The 16,241-nt window shown below is 39.9% G+C and overlaps 1 protein-coding gene across 1 annotated transcript in view; it reads right to left on the reverse strand.

Annotated features, from left to right (window-relative positions):
• The window catches only part of xpo4 (exportin 4), a 71,524-nt gene that overhangs the window by 50,798 nt on the left and 4,485 nt on the right, over positions 1-16,241 (reverse strand). Inside the window, exons 2-6 of the mRNA XM_023950593.2 lie at positions 13,716-13,821; positions 12,798-12,939; positions 12,327-12,465; positions 7,238-7,354; positions 6,997-7,150 (exon numbers count right to left, since the gene is read on the reverse strand). Of these exons, the coding sequence (XP_023806361.1) occupies positions 6,997-7,150; positions 7,238-7,354; positions 12,327-12,465; positions 12,798-12,939; positions 13,716-13,821 (658 nt within the window). The remainder of the gene's footprint in view (positions 1-6,996; positions 7,151-7,237; positions 7,355-12,326; positions 12,466-12,797; positions 12,940-13,715; positions 13,822-16,241) is intronic.

Below are 16,241 nucleotides of genomic sequence, written 5' to 3' on the forward strand. Positions count from 1 at the left end.
CCGATTCTTACTGCATTGGACTCAACTAATAATAAAGTAACGTTCAAGGCTAGGCTCTTAATTTGAAAGAAGAAGAATGATTAAGGAAAAATTAAGACTCGGAGCAGTAAGCACAGCACCTGCTGCAGTCTTGATGAAGGGTAAAGCGTGCTGCAGTGAACTATGTAGATGATTATGGAACAAACATCCATGTAAAGATGGCAAAATGACTGACAGATCTTTCATCAGTGTTTTAGGGCAGTTGTTTGTTGCCCCCACATTTGTTTAGACAGTAGTGGCTGTAGATTATAGGTCAGGGCCAAGGCACGCAATGATTTACACCCCCACCGTCTCTAATCCCAACCTTAACCTAAGGGCCACAAAACTCAGAAACTGACCCCTGAGAGCAAAAAGGAGGAACCTGAGATGAGTCTGGACAACTGCTAGACTTTAAAACACATAAAAAAAACAACAAAAAACAACAGATGTGGCAGCGATAAGGCACGACCTGGTTTAGGTTTATATTCTATTAGGTGGTGATCTTTAAAGACCTATTGATGAAAATTGTATTTTTGGTGTTTATAAAACATTTTTGTGGCATTTGTCTGGCAATGGAAGACATATATAAAGAATATTAAGCTCAAATTTGCATTTCTGAGTGTTTCTCTATTAAAATCATTGGGAATCAGGAGCAGATGAAAAAATGTTTTTAAACAGAACTTATCACAGAAAATGGGCCACATGCTCCCTGCTCTGCTCCACTGTGATGTATCCACTTGTAGACCACTAAATCCTTTGTTTTCCTCGCCTGAGCTGGAATCTGGATCAAACCTGTATGGCTGGATAGCTTTAATTTTGCTCACCATTTTTGTTGCACCGCTAATGTTAGATCGGCGACAACTGCTAGATTGGGGTTGTAAGGGGCTATAAGCTAGTGGGAGCGCATGTACACAGATGGGTGATGGGAAGTGGGGCAAAGCTTGCGCCGCACCAACAGTCCCACCCATAACTTAGAGGCAAGTTTCTAATAATTTGCCTCTGACACTTGAATGAGGTGTATCCAAACTTTTGGTCTGTACTGTATGTCCTTGAAAACTACAGGCTTTTATTATTCGGTTAAACACATGACAATCATGATTAAAAGACCACTGGAAACACTTTTACAGTAAAACAAAAGATGTTCGGAGTGGGTCTTTAAAGATGCAAAGCTAAATGGTTGCACAAGTCTAAAATTATTTTTGCAAACATATTTCCAAATATATATTTTTATGAGACTGCTGGTGCTGAGAAGCTAGAAAACCAGATCTCCACCATGTCTCCATCAGTGATGGAGACATGCTGGAGATCTGCTGGCCTACTCTCGTCTCCATCACTGATTTCCTGAAGTGTGTCCTGTTCACAAAGCTCATCAAAAGTTAGGGGTGACATAAATTCTTTGGTCATCTCCGTATTAGCTGACAAAAGAGTGTGATGGAACCTGCACATAGACATTTTAATCATGCAATTAGATATAGCGTTATAGTGTAATATTCCACAAACTGTTTTGCTTCATGTGAATTCACATTTCATTAGTTTCATTTCTATGTAGATGGATGGAGATACTGTGTGTGTGCAGGTTGAGGGTCTTCTATGTGCTTTTATAGATTTATTCTCTGTAGGAAAGATGTCTGGATCATTGTGCATAAACAAAAAAAAAAAAAATTCTATAAAATCTTTTAGAGACAACATCTAAACTTTGGGCTTTAAGCAAGCATGTTTACATTTATGTGATGAAATGTAAATTAAAATGTGTTGTGCATCTTATGTAAACAAATTACAAAGGAAACTAAACAGGTGTTCTCTGTATTATAAAAATCAAAAACCTAAAGCCCTCAGAAAATATTTGTATCTTGCAGCAAATAGGTATTTACACAGAGTTTAAATGTTTCCGGGGCTAAAATGAGCCAAAACCCAGAGAACATGAGTTAAGACATGACTTTAAAAGAAAGAATCCTATTTATAAATATATTATTTATATATTTATATATATATATATTTTAAGCCAATAGAAGAATTTTAAGTCAACTGTTTAGTGGTGGTAAAACAGGCCTTTGTATTGCCTAGCTCAGGCATGTCCAAAGTCTGGCCTGGGGGGCCAAATGTGGCTGGTGTTTTGATTTCTTAGGCTCCTGTCAGGAAATAAATAGTATGTAGCCCACACTTTCTCTAACAACTACAATTTTCTAATTGCGATTGGCTGAATTACGTTATAAGCAGTTGTAAATATATGGCAACAACCTTTGGCTACTTGACCTTCAGGGCCCCAAAGACCAAACGAGAAGAACAGATTTGTTTCTCTAAACCACAGTGGTTTGTACTTCTAAATTAGATAAGACTAATTTGGAAGTTTGCAGTGAGCATTTAATATTGAATAATATTCTATTTCATAGGAACCCAGATTAAATGTGGACAAAAGGTTATTTTTTAGACAAACTTTCTTTTATTTCTGGTCTACATATCAGAAATTCAAAGTAATTTTGGTAAAAATTCATTTAAATTTGTTTTTGTTCTATTGAAAAGCCTACCCCACTGCAAAAAATATAGTTAAAAGTTAATTTAATTTGCATTTAATGTTATTATAAACATCTTCCCTTCATTCAATCTGGCCCTCTTTGCAAAGAGTTTGGACACTCCTGACCTAGCTGCACATAGTTTGATGGTATGATAAATAATTTGCCCTCTTTTCTTTATTTACAGAGTTCAAATGACTGACCAAGCTTTTTGTGATTTGTTCAGAAAAACTTTGCAACATTAGTCAAATCTGCTCCTATTATTTTATTTTCATAAACTTTAACTTCTGAAAATTTTGTGGTGAGATTTAAGCTGAAACTGAAGCGAAGGTGATCTGTGGAGGACACAGGAATGGCGGAAACACACTGATCTTCCCTGAAACGGTTTGGAGCAGAAGGACTCTGCATACCAAAGACGGCAGCCACAAACAGAGGTTAATGCAGGATCACGGAGACAGCTGTGGCGTTTACAGCACCTGACTGCCGCCACAGCCTGCAGGCCAGACCACGACCCCAGCCAGAGCCAAGCCCCATGGTGAGTGAAGAGTTTCATCCAGAGAGCAAGGGAGCCTTCTGTGTGTCACAGAAGAGAGAGGTCGAGTCAGAAGACTGATGAGCCAAATGCTGCCTCTGCTGGATTCCTTTGGAAGACCCTCTGAACTGCTTGAAGTCTGCTTCTGTGAGAGAAGGCCCCTGTCAGCTCTGTAGTTAGAAAGTCCTCCCCCACCATCTCGATCATACGAGTCTACTCGCACCGGCACGGGCACGTGGTAACACTCGCATACAGGCGGGCACACTCATTGAAGCCCCGCCTCTCCCCCCAGGCGTGAGCATTAATCTGCTCTCCTTTTCAACAAGAGCGCAGACACTTTAAGACTTCGGACACACACGCTGAATTTCAAGGAGAATGCTACTTGATCCAGGAAGCCATCAGCTATTTTTATGGGCTGAGACAGTAGACAACATTTATGACAACTCAACATCAGGAAACTCAAGGACAACGGCTTTATTTGTTTGCAACAAGTGCCAGGAGGGAGCCCCACTGCAGTCACTCCTTCTTCTACTTTCGGCTTCTCCCATCAGGGGTCGCCACAGCGCACAAGTCGCATGGTAAATTTGGCAATGTTTAACGCCGGATGCCCTTCCTGACGCAACCTTCTCAAACCGGGCTTGGAACCAGCAGAGGTAGAGAAGGGAACAGGGAGCAGCCCGGAGTCGAACTCGGGTTTCACGGATGGAAGGCGCCGCAAACCAGCATGAGCTAAACTGGCTCCCCCACTGCAGTCACTAAATACCCATAAGAATCTGTGTGGGTCTAAAAAGTGTGTGGTTTGTTCAAGTCACCCTTCACAGCAAAATAAACTGTAAAATAACTATCATAGATTCAATTTAAAGTACCTTTCATGTCACTGAAGATCAGCTTCTATAACTATGCTGATGATACCCAGCTGTACATAGCTATGTCTGCTGATGACACAAGCACTTTTTAAATGTATTTTAGAGGTGAAATCATGGATGGCAAATAATTTTCTGCAGCTCAACCAGAAAAAAAAACAAAAATTACTGTTATCGGTCCTGAAGTTAAGAGAGAGAAACCGTTTCTGAAGCTGAAAGAATTTTCATTAAGACATTCAGAAACAGTCAGAAAGCTGGGTGTTATTTTCGACTCTAAGCTATTTTTTTCCGTCATATAAAACTGTTAAAACTGATTTGTATAACCTTAGCAATTGGTCTAGGGTCCGCCCACTACTCTCCTTTGCCAATATGGAACTGCTAATGCATGCTTTCATCATCAGTAGAATTGATTATTTGGTCTTCCAAAAACTAACATTAGGGACCTTCAGCTTCTCCAGAACTCTGCTGCACAAGTTCTCACCAAGAGAAGGAGGCGGGCCCACATCCCCCCAATTTTAAAATCCCTGAATTGGCTCCCCATATGCTCCAGGTTTTGATTTTAAGATACTTTTAACAGTTTTTATATCTTCCTCAGGGGTATCTTGTCCCTCTGGGTCGGCTGCTATTCAGCCACTGCAGCTCTAGATGGGGACCTGCCTCACCACTTAGCTGAGGTGAGGCTGGTCCCACCCATCATGCTCCATTTGGCTGGTTATGCAGCTATTCACAGAGAGGGAGTTTCCAAATATTATTGTTCCAACAACCAACATTTTGTTTTGGTGCTCAGCTTATTTCCCAGTGTCTATCTCCATCAGCTAGGGGGTGGGAGGTGTGAAAGGGGTGGGGGTGTGTGTGTGTAGGTCTGGGGAGAGGGCTCTATTTTAATTCCTCTGCTTGTTTGTCTATTATTTATTTTATTCGTTTTGTTTCAGCACTTTGTGTTATGTTTTTATAGGAAAAGTGCTATATAAATATAGTTTGATTTGAAGGTCATAGGAAATATTAAAATTACAAATAAAAACCTATATGCATAAAGCATCAAAAATATAGAATATTACATTTTTATGAGCTGATCTGCTGGTGATTGACAAAGCTTTGAATCAACTTAAAGTAAAGTTACCTTCACAACACGCAACATTTGTTCAAGTGGCTACTTCCAATGAAAAGTCTATGTAAACACGCATAAACGCGCGTTTCAGGCTTCTAAACTCGCACGTTCACACACAGCTACACAACTTTCCATGACGGTTGTTGAGCTCTACGTATCAAAAACAGCCATTAAACACGCATTGCAAGTAAACCAGGTCAAACTTTGACTAATCAGGGACTTGAATTTGGTAGTGATGAATGGATGACATCCCCTTTCATTCATGGAAGTACAAACCATTTGAAAAATGATTGCAGAGGAGAAATTAATATTGCGCTTTGTGCTTGGCTGGAATTAAATTACTCCAAGTCTCTCATATGTCTGCATAGAGCTGTAAAGAAGAAAAAAAAGGCCTGGAGTAAGAGTGACAAGATTTGCATCGCTTCAACATTTCGTAAGACTTCGCAAGAGTGCACTAGTAAACAGTAGAAGAAAAAAAAACGATTTCCCTCCCTGCTTGTCCAGAGTAAACATCTGGGTTAAAAGCGCGTTCAAGAACCCATGTTTAGCGCCTTCTACATGCCCGGTGTGCATGTAGCTTGAGAGTTGATGACCTGAAATCACAGTGTATTTTAAATGATATAGACTTGGTTTGGGAGCTGTTCTTCTGGCTCATCTATTGTACTGGACTTAGTGACCCCTCCCACCTGGCGTTCCAAAAAGGAAGAACGCGTTGGTCCCATAAACATCTACAGAGAAATAAACAGTCATTCTATTTGTCAGGATAACTATTCTTGCGCTATTACCTTCTTTTTTTAACATATATTTGCCAATTCAATTTTTTTTTCTGGATATTTTTTTTTTATTGCAAGTTATTCAAGTTATAAACTGACAATCAGATGTCTCAATTAGAGAATGTTCAAAACGTTTCATTGACAGATTCTCCAGACCCCTGCTTTCAGGTGGTAGAGGTGTGGTCAAGCTAACTCCTGATTGGTGAGAGTGGTTGACAAAAAAAAAGGATACTCAGACCTACTCAGACTGCTTACTGACTATTTCTAGTTCCAACATGGCAGCGTCATTATCATCAATAAACTGGCGACTGAATTGGTTGGAGCCGAAGGTAAACTGTTTTCTGTGGGTGATGTCACACTCACTCAGTCCGGCGCTCTTATAGAGTCAGTGATTTCAACACCTATAAATCACTTCACTCCTTCCTGCAAACCAAACTTCAAAAACACCCAAAATATCTGGGTTGCAGCTACAATAATCCAAGAAAATGTCACTTTTCAAAGTGGATGCCATATATGTCCTCCAGCTACAATAAACTGCCACCTGCCTCAACCCAAAACATAGAGGTTCCTTAACTGCTCTCTGGTTTCAAACCCACTCAGCACTTTTGCGACTTTAAACTGTTATCTAAAAATTGACGCCAGCTACTCTTAGACTTGAAAGGACGCCTCGGAGAACACACACACACATCAAACTGAGCGCGCCCGGCATGCCAAGGGGAGCCTCACAAGTGTGCTGTTGGAACGATGCTGGGCCGGCCACACAGACACCTCTTTGAAAATGATACAGGGCTCTGGCTGGCACCGAGCTTCACTCCAGATCCCCCCAGACGGGCCCAGAGGATGCCAGGCAGCCAGGATTTAAGCCGTAATGAGCTTCAGTTTACTCAACAATGCAACTGACTGAAAATAAATCAAAGATGTGTGTACAAAAGAGGAACTACAAAGCAAAAATGGCCAACGTCAGCATTTCATGTAGATGTTCGAGTAAAAAGATTCAAAGACATGACTAAACAAGCATGGAATGCACGCTCCTTAATCTCCAACCTGATAAAATCCTTTACTTCATTTACAGACTGAGCGCTATTTGAGGATGAGCACATTCTTAGGTAAAACAAAACGCGAGAAATCCGTTTTACAGCATTCCACTTACTTTGAGAGAGCAATAAAACTCTTCTGTAGAAAAAAAGGATATGATTGGGAGGCAGGAAGTTCCAACTGAGCACCTGATTGGCCAGAGACAAGAAGCGCTGGAAAACGCAGGACATCTGAGCGTTGAGGTTTTCTCTGCGGTTGAACTCCTGCAGCACCTCCATGGTCATCATAAAGATCTGACGCAGGCCATCTTCCTGTAGGTAAGGAGATGGGGAAAAAGGCTTAGATGGAAAAAAATGTAAGATAGAGTTATCCTGCGAAATGTGGGACAGGAAACGCACCTGGAAGAGACGCTTGCAGTTGCCGTGAAACTCCATGCTGAGGCCGATGCTGCTGGTCTTACTGGAGCTGGAGAACTCGCTGAGCAGAGCGGTCAGAATGGAGCAGGCCAGAGTTTGCTGTAGAGCAGAGGGTTGTGTTGTACACAAGTGACACAGACTCACAAGAGTCGTCCGAGTAGACAAAACAAAGCCATGTCTGTGACACCACTAACACAAAACGCTGCTAAGCGTGAAGGAGGAGCAAAAAAACCTCAAAATGTCATCCTTATTTAAAAGAATTTATTTTAAAAGAATACTTATTTTCTTGTTTTTCTGGGTGTCCTGCATCTGAAATGGACCTCAATGTAGCATCTGTTCCAGCTTTTCCTTTAATCCCTTCTTTTTTTTAATTCTTTTTTTCAGCAAACAATACAGACAGTACAATATCAAAACAACCACAACAAAAAAGGGAAACAAAAAAAACATAAGATAAAGAGAAAAGAAAAAAAAAGGAAAAACCCTGCTATTTTACTATTTCGTGTTTAAATAGAGGTTGACTTGTCTATATACTGTTGAAATAATCAATAAATGGTTGCCATGTTTCATAAAAAAGGTTTTCTTGCCGTCTCAATGAAAATGTAATCTTTTCTAAATTTAAGTGTTGCATTATGTTTCTTACCAAATGAAGATGTGTTGGGGGAAATTTACATTTCCAATTAAGTAGGATTAGACGTCTAGCCAATGGGCTAACATAATTCAAGACATTTTTTTGTTTACTGTTTAAGCAAATTCCAGTAGTTGGCACTCCAAATAATCCTGTTATAGGGTCCAATGGAAACTTAACTTTAAATATTAAAGACAATATTTCAAATATTTTTGTCCAATAAGGATTGATTTTGTTGCAGTCCCAAAATGTGTGGGACAGTGAGGCAGGAGCGTGTCCACAACGTTCACATGAAGGGTGCTACTAAGTGGATCCCTTTAGAGCCCATTGTTTAAATGTATCATGTGATAGTAATTTATAAGCTTGATTGTTGGTCAATGGCATTTGTACTGAACAAAAATTCCATTTAAAATGTTTTCTTATGTGGGACCAAATTTTAAGGGACTGAGATACAACTGGGTTCTGACATTTAAATTTAGAAAGATCTGATGTACAATATAGCAGTGACTTTACTGTATTTGGGAAGAAAGCTTGATTTTCCAACCGTTCCCAGTCAGGTCTGGTTTTTCCGTCCCAGAAGGACATACATCGAATATTACAGGACCAATAATACAGTCTAAAGATGGGTAGTTCTAATCCTCCCAAAAATGTTGTTCCAAATAAATGACGAGATAAGAGAATCAATTTAAAAAAAATTTTTTTTATGAATTATAATAGGGATGCATTGGAAAAGAAGTAAATATTTTGGCAATACATTGACTCTAACTATATTTACACGACCAGCTAATGAGATGGGTAGATTACCTAGACGCTTAAATTGTTTGTTTGTTGGTAGAGACTCAAAAAATTTTGTTTAAAAAGTCCAGATATATCTTTTGTTATATTAATGCCTAGGTATCTGAAATTGTTCGAAACAGCAAAAGGAAAAGATGCCAGTATATTCAAGTTTGTATTGCTGAAATTTATGGGAAACAATATGCTCTTTGAAATATTAATCTTGTATCCTGATATGTCACTAAATTTAGAAAGGATAGTCATAATTGAAGGTATTGACGTGAGAGGGTCTGAAATGTACAAAAGCAGATCATCTGCGTATAAAAACACTCTATGCTCTGCATTTCCTCTCATAATCCCCTTATAGGTGCTAGAGGAACGCAAGGACATGGCGAGGGGTTCAATGACCAAAGAAAATAAAAGGGGAGATGAGGGGCAGACCTGTCTTGTTTGAACGTTGGAGAGAAAAAGGACTTGAGCAAATGTTGTTTGTTTGTACTGACACCTTGGGATCGGCATAAAGTAACTTTATCAAAGAGATATAATTAGGTCCAAAGCCAAACCTAGACAGGGTTGAAAAGAGAAAATCCCATTCAACCCTATCAAACGCCTTTTCTGCATCCAATGAGAGTAGCATCTTCAACCCCTCATTTTTAGGGTTACGGGTGTCTGGAGACAAGAGTTGGAAGAATGGTTTCTAAGCGTCTAGCTAATATTTTAGCTAGTATTTTATTGTCTACATTTAAAAGGCTAATTGGTCTGTAAGATCCCGGTTCGGTCGGGTCTTTGCCAACTTTATGGATTAATGTGATGTTAGCATCGTATAAAGTTGGTGGTAAATGTCCTGTTGATAAGGCTTCATTATAGACCTGCAGCAACAGTGGGGCAAGCTGATCCTTTAACATTTTATAAAACTCTGCTCTAAACCCATCAGGACCTGGGCATTTGGATCTTTGCAAATTTTATTTCTTCTTTTGTAATTTGTTCGTCTAATAACTTTTTCTTTTCTAAGCTGATTGTGGGCATATGAATATTTGCAAAAAAAATTGTCTATTAAGATTTGGTCTTTTTTAGATTCTGAGGAGTAAAGTTTGGAGTAAAAACGTTTAAACACATCGTTAATTACTTTTGAATCTGTGGTGGTTTGCCCTGAATTTATTTGTATTTCAGTAATTAGTCTTGATGCTATATTTTCTTTAATTTGTTGGGCTAATAATTTTCCAGTCTTCTCACCATGTTCATAATATTTGTGTTTCAGTTGTGTTAGTAGTTTCACAGTCACAGTTGTATAGAGCAAATTAAGTTCACTCTGTACAGACAACCTTTTGTTGTAATTATCAGGTGTAGGAGATATGGCATATTGTCTGTCAATTGTGATTAAATCTTCGGTTTCTTGTTTACTGGGTTCTGATCTATTGCCATTTGAAGCGTTACTGGGCTGTGATCAGATATTATGGGTAGAAGATCAAATCAGATCAAATGGGTAGAAGGATTTGAAAAAGTCAACACCCTCAGTGATCTATGTCTGAAGGTTATGAGGAATAACTCTACACAACTACACAACAAATTTTGGTTTTTTATCTTGTCAAACTGTATCAAAGGGCAAGAATCTGCAAAAACACAAACTGATTTTTCCTGAAAGCTTTCTTGACCTGACTCAGAAGTCCAAGCAGTGTTTTTAGAAGCTTAAATGACACTCAGTTGGTCTTCTCCTGTCTCAGAGCTGGATTTAGAAATCTACACTGCCCTCTAGTGGAGTACAAGATTATGAGAATCAAAGGGGTCACATATTGAATTGTAATGCATTAAATTTAAAAAAACAAAAATGTTCAAGTATTTAGAAAAAAGAACAAGGGTGGTCTTTGTTGAAATCTTTTCCATGATTTTAATTCTAATATTTACAAAAGCATAGAACTCCAAATAGGCTGGGCACAGAGAGTGGCAAAGAATATCTGACGCTATTCCAATCCAACACTGAGGAGGAAGACTTCCATGGTTTCAGTGCACAGGAGGCGCGCCTATAAGTTACTGCTGCTCTCAGTGACTTTTTTTTTCTTTTCTCTCTCTCAGTGACTTTTACCAGTATGTTTTTTTTTTTAATCAGCTGTTAGTGCTGTTACTACCATATTGCTGCCGCATCACAGGCACTGTTTGGAATAGAGCTGTGACGGTGTGGGATTTTTCATCAAGTAATAATTACAAAGCAGTATTCTTGATTAACAAATAACAGTAACAACTAACTACTACCTATCTAACTATGAACCAACTATATAGGTGTTGTAGCATTAGTATGTGTATGTGTGTCAGCACGCTTCGTATGTAAGAGAAAGAAGCGCGAGCAAAAAGAGTGAGTAAAGGCCCGTACACACCGGGACGAATTTCATGCGTCAAAGCGTCACTTTTTAAAAAACGCCTCGGGTTCGTTTTTTTGGTTTGACGCGCCGCGTCAAAAACTATACGACCAATGAGAATGGCGCTTTTCCACACGTGTCTGGAACTTCTGAAGTTACAGTAAAACACAACTTGGGGGCGCTCAAACACAAAACTGCCTTTCTGAGCACACATAGCAGCGAAGAAGATAGACGCCAAGTAGCGTCTACACTGCCGCGAAGAAATAATGACGGACATTCTAAAATATCCCTGAACCAAGCACCAGTTGGAGCTACTGATGCTTGAAATATTCATGTTTTCTTTGTATGATTCTGACAAGCGCGTGAATACTTGCTCTCTTCTTCTGAGTGAAAAGCGACTTTAAGAAGCGTAAAGTTGCGCAGCGCCACCTTGTGTACAGGAGTATTTCTTTTTTACATTAAGCGCCATCTAATGTCAGGGAATGAAATTGCATGTTCGCTCGGCTCACCGTCAGCGAAAATCGCCTGGGTGTGAACACAAAAAACGTGGCGAAAAACGCTGGCGAATAACGCCTGGTGAATATTCGTCCCGGTGTGTACGGGCCTTTAAAGCGCTCCCTCCTTCTTACACACGCGTGCGGTGTCAGCACATAGACATCCTCAATCTACAACACGTTTCAATGTGGGCACATGCGGCTTATAGACAGGTGTGTATGTATGTACAAAATGTTTCATCTTTTAAAAATGTCATGGGTGCGGCTTATAAACAGGTGCGCTCTATAGTCCGAAAATTACGGTAATGTGATAATAAAAATGGAATTTCATTTTTTTTTGGCTTTAAGTGTTATTATCCAAAAATTTTAAGCCATAGTAGACACATATATAGTCTTTATGGTGAAATAAAGAAAATGTTAAAAATTGAGTCTTTTTCTTAACTTTCACTCCAAGCTTCATCATCCACATTAGTCAACATTTTTTTTAAACTGGCCTTGTGAGTTTGCATTGTTTTCTACTAAATAATCATCTTTTTAAAAAATAAGTTTGTGTTTACTTATTTTCTCTTTGCCTAATGTTTACATTTAATAATCTGAACTATTTCACTGTGACATACATACAAATTAATCTGAATTTAATTCTGAAGCAACAACATAGTTCCTCTATAGCTGATACTTATTCTCTTAAAGGAAACATTTAATAAACGCTAAACAGGAGATTTTGGGAGTTCGTTGGATGGTAAATTAACTACTGAAAGCCCATCCTGTGGATTATGATGTGCAGACACTGAAAGCCCTCGTGCATCACTGAGGGCCGTCTTTCTCACCACTGTGGGGTTCCCGCTGCTGATCAGCTGTCCCACTTCATGAAAGATGCTTTTGCAGCTGATGCTTTTGTCCAGAGAGCCTCGTTTCACGATGACGGCAACGGCCAGCAGGATCTGCTCACGGACATACTTCTGCAGGCTGAAGAGGAGGAGGAGAACAGTTTGTTACGTTTAAACTAGTAAAAATGCAGGTCAAGTATTGCCCACATTATGGAGGAAAAAAACAACTTTGACAGTAATCTACATCCTAAAAGAAAGGCTTGCAGAGATTTATCAAGAACACCACCAACTCCAGCATTTTTACATTGATAGTCATGAGGATTGCCTCTTTTATATGCAGACGCTCATTTTCACATTAGTCTGTAAAACCTTGTTTTGTTTTGAAACTCCTGAACACGCATTTGAAACTTTAAGAAAAGATTCAAACACAGCACAGCTGTGTAACAGTCCCATGTTTGCTGATTTACATACTTGGGTCTCTGCAAGACGTAGGTGAGGAGGAACGCTCGCAGAGACTCAATGCTGCTCTTCTCCAGCAGGATCCATTCCCGCACCACGGCCTCCATGATGGCTGTGGCCGCCTGGAACAACACATAGTCCACCTTGCTGGTCTCTGATGGACAAAAAGGAAAAAGTTGATCCTTCACTGAAATTAAACATTAAGAAAAGTGTCAGTTCACAGAAATGTGGGCCTTTCCGCCAAAGTTTTACTATGAAAATATTCAAAATATTGAAGTTTTATAAAAATATGGTTCTATTTCTAAAGTTTGCCATTTGGGTTAGTTTTTGTTTTCTTTTGCTAATTTTCCATTATTTTGTTGTAAAAACTGGATAAAAACCTTATGAATCAGATCTGAATCTCAGCTTTGTCTGATGTGTTATTCTTTACCGTAACATTGTCCATAACAAAGATACTCAACAAATGTATTGGCTTCAAATCCAGAAAAAAAAAAAACTAATGGAAATCTATCTCACAAAAGCAAGATTTACCGAGATTTAAAGTCGTAAATTTCCGAGAATAAAGTCATAAATTAACAGTTATTACTTTTTTTCTCGTAAATTTACGACTTTAAAAATGTAATTTAAAAAAAAAAAGTGTTTGTTAACTGGCCCTAAAACTCCCTCGCAATAGTAAAAATAATACAAAAGCTTTTTTTTTTTTTTTTAAACAGTGAGCCTTTATGATGTGGAGTACTTCTGGAAAAGCTTCAACAGCCCTGGATTTAATGGTGTCCATTAAAGAGACCAGAAGAATAATGAGCAACCAAGAGAAGGTCATCAAATAGGAACAGAAATATGGTTTTCCTTATACAACGTGTAAATCTGAACACCAAATACTTTTAAAATGATGGTGAATGCTTAAATAAATGTGCTGCTGGTGGAAATTACCCAGAATGTGCTTGCAAATGGCGAAAGGAGACTTGGACTTCCTGAAGGAGAGGAAGACGTGTTCAGCATGCTGCCTCTGCTCTGTGCTGACCATGGATGGCGGTGCCTGCAATCACAAACCAATCAGCACAAAGGAGATTTGTCACCTGTTAAAAGGACATTTAGAGAATCAACGGTACGTGTTCATTCAAAAGAAACAGGCAGAGTGGTTTATGAGCAACTAAAGTATTGAAATAGCTGTATTGTTCACAGTTTCAAGGATCTATGTAGAAGAGCAGCAAAAATATAGAAACAAGTTTTATAAAGAGGGATTTGAGTGACATGCTATACTAAATGTTGAAACTTTTTTTTTTAAGATCAAACCTCCACAAAAAGTGTGTCCGTTGTTCCAAAATGTCATTTAGATCTTTTTTTTTTGTTGATAAACCAAATATTCATATTGAAAAACTCTTTGGCTGACATGAATTGGGAAACAGCCCGCTCATTTTTATTGCAGACCGTCTCCACGATACGGCTCAGCCAGAAAGTCACATTCCAGACCTAATTGCAGTGAAAGATGCTCGGTGGTGGACAGCAGCAGCAGCAGGAGCAGGAGGAGGAGGAGGAGGAGGAGGAGGAGGAGGAGCTTTTGTCGCTCAGAACTCGGAGCTCCATTAGACTGTAGACTCAGTGCATTTCACTGGATAAAGAAAGGCTTTTTTTTTATAACATGCCAACTTTTCTGGTTCTGGTTATCCCTGCTGAATTGGCTCTTTTCAGATCAAGAATATTAAACTTTATTAAACTAAATATTAAATCAGTAATAACATATCTAACATATCATCTAACAATATGTAAATCTATAGGCGTTTTCAGATTGGACACATTTGGTTCGTTTGAAGTGAACCAGAGTTCGTTTTGAAACAAATATTCCAGGATCAGGAACCGCTCCTGGACCCATCTTTGGAGGCGGTAAAGTCTGCACATTTTTTTGACACAGCACACCTGACCACAAAGTCATGTCCTGCTAAATAAACACTATAGAGCAATGTGTCATTCCAGAGAAATATTAGGATTTAGACTGTAAAACAAGATTAAGGGTGAAAATGCTAAAAAACAGATTTTTATTTATTGTAAAATAACTACATATATGTAAAAAAAAATCATCTGGTTCAGCCTGGAAGTCTCAGTTTTGTTTAGCAAACAATTTAGAGAGCCTATGTGTTTAATTCAATTTCATTTATAACATTACCACAGTAGTTGTCTCAAAGGGTTTTATATTGGTAATTGTGTAAGATGTGTGGAGCTCAGGTTCATTAAAACAGTCAGGAGTTGACTTTAACACATTGATAAGAAGTGGAAGCACAATACACAACTAAATCCAGAAACAGAGCGTATTTCAAAGACGAACTCCGATCATCTTTTTTTTTTTTTTTTTTTTTTTTTAACTTGTCCTGTCCAACAGCTAGGCAGACAGATGAGAGCTGAGGGCCTCTTGGGTTGGACATATTTTACTTTAACAAGAGGGGGTATAAATATTCAGATAAACCAAAGGTATGTCTGAATAAACCCCTTTTGTAATTGAGGCCAAACTTTATTCATTTCAAACATGTCTGAAAATCTTTGGTGTTGGTCCGGACGGAAAAGGAAAGAGGGGAAGAAGAGAGAGGGACGTTAGAGAGAGGGGGGGTAGGGGGTGATAATAGGAGGGGAAGGGGGATAAGACCATGAAGCAGCATAAAGCAACAAGTTTACTGGTTGTTAATCATTATGGTAAGGTTCAAATGTAAAAAAAAACAAAAAAAAGGGCGGAGCCTGTCCACACACACACTCAAATGTTATAAACACACCTGTTAGTTGCAAAAATGTCCACCTGTCGACATGTACACAAAACAGATAGTGTTCACACGCATACTTATGCCTTAAAACCAACTAGTGTGAAATATTTCAGTCATTCAGTCTGTTGAGCTAACACCTGTGCTCAGGTGAGTGTTTATGTTCTTCTAAAATGGATGGTGGAACGTGAAAAGAAGGAGGGAGAGTGCCCAGCCATCCCCACCCCAAGACCCCCACCGCACCAGCAGCGGCAGCCGGAATCCCCCCAACGCCACACGGGAACCGGCAGGGAACAACCGCCGCCCGGGCGACCAAGCCCGCCACCCAGGCCAGGGCCAGCAGGGCCGCCGCAAGGCCCCCAGAGCCAGAGAGCAGGGAGGCACGGAGGGAAAGAGGGCGCCGCCCCAGCCCAACCAGGAGAGCAGCCCCCCCGCCGCGCCGGGAGAACCCAACGCAGGGCCCCACCGGAGAAGGACGCCCACAGCCCCAGACGAGCACCCCACCACCACCCAGGAGTTCCGGGCATCCCCCCGCCCCAACCCCAGGTACGAGCCAGGACCCCCCAAGGGAGACCCACTCCGCACTCCAGACAGCCATCCGCCCGGCCCACGGTTGGTCCAGGGAGGAGCGAGGCAGGGGCCCCCCGCCCCCGCCCAGAAGGGGGGAACCCCGGGGAAAAAAGAGGGCCCACAAGGGGTGTTGTAAATATGG

Source organism: Oryzias latipes, chromosome 21 (genome assembly GCF_053564925.1).
Source record: "Oryzias latipes strain Hd-rR chromosome 21, Olatipes_Hd-rR_3.1".
NCBI lineage: Eukaryota > Metazoa > Chordata > Actinopteri > Beloniformes > Adrianichthyidae > Oryzias > Oryzias latipes.